Source organism: Phaethon lepturus, unplaced genomic scaffold (assembly GCF_000687285.1).
Source record: "Phaethon lepturus isolate BGI_N335 unplaced genomic scaffold, ASM68728v1 scaffold38934, whole genome shotgun sequence".
NCBI lineage: Eukaryota > Metazoa > Chordata > Aves > Phaethontiformes > Phaethontidae > Phaethon > Phaethon lepturus.
In genome coordinates this window covers 1-792 of record NW_010536188.1, presented here as the reverse complement: position 1 = coordinate 792, position 792 = coordinate 1, and the positions used below count along the sequence as shown (strand labels likewise).

Genomic DNA, 792 nt, shown 5'->3' with positions numbered 1-792 from the left:
GGCTGGAGGCAGCCCTTGCACCAAGTGCTGCAAGGAGGGAGATGGGTGATCCCAATGTCCCACACACCTGTTTGGAGCATCATTTTTGGGAATGCGGGGCACATCAATGGGATCATCCTGGAACTCATATTCCTGGATCTTGGGCTGCAGGTTCTTGGACTTGGGCCGGCCAGGTCCAGGCCCGGTCCCGTGGCCCCCTTTGCCCTCCAGCTTCTGCTTCTTGGGCTTCCCGTGCTTGACAGAGGTGCCCACGTCATGGTCCTTGCTCAGCTTCAGGAACCGCCGGTCACCCTTCTTATCCTGCCAGTCCGTCAGGATCTGGAAGAGAGCGATGCCTTGTCAGTCCCACACCCGGTGCTGGGCAAGCATGGACCAGAGGCAGCCCTGCAGCAGGAAGAAGTGGGACAGCTCTGATCCCAGCACCTGGGTCTCAGCCTCCAGGACGCGGAGGCGGCGGCTTGCGGAGGAGAGCAGCGTCTCCAGCTCAAGCTGTAGTGTGTCCAACTCCTCGATGCCGATGCCGTCGTCCTCAGAGCGGGCCAGGACAGCCGTGTACCGCGGGCACACCTTCACGTGGTCCACTGATTTGAAGTCGTGGAACTGCAGCGGGCAGTCCTTCAGCTCACTCATGGCGGCAGGCACCGGGTGGGGGCTTCCGGGAAAGCGAGGGGGACACGGGGTGCTATGGGAAAACCGGGGGGCTATGGGGGAACCGGGGACAGGGGAAGCTGAGAGGAAAGGGAGTGGAGGGCTGCAGGGAGCCGGGGGTCACCGAGGCGCTGAGGGGAACAA

At 62.8% G+C, this 792-nt stretch overlaps 1 protein-coding gene across 1 annotated transcript; it reads right to left on the bottom strand.

Annotated features, from left to right (window-relative positions):
- Positions 1-67: 67 nt before the first annotated feature.
- TADA3 (transcriptional adaptor 3) lies at positions 68-630 on the bottom strand (the record flags this gene model as incomplete). The annotated part of the gene is made up of 2 exons (XM_010286097.1): positions 424-630; positions 68-318 (listed from the first exon to the last, which is right to left on the bottom strand). Coding segments are annotated over exons 1-2 (458 nt in total), but the record flags the coding sequence as incomplete, so codon positions are not given.
- Positions 631-792: the final 162 nt, after the last annotated feature.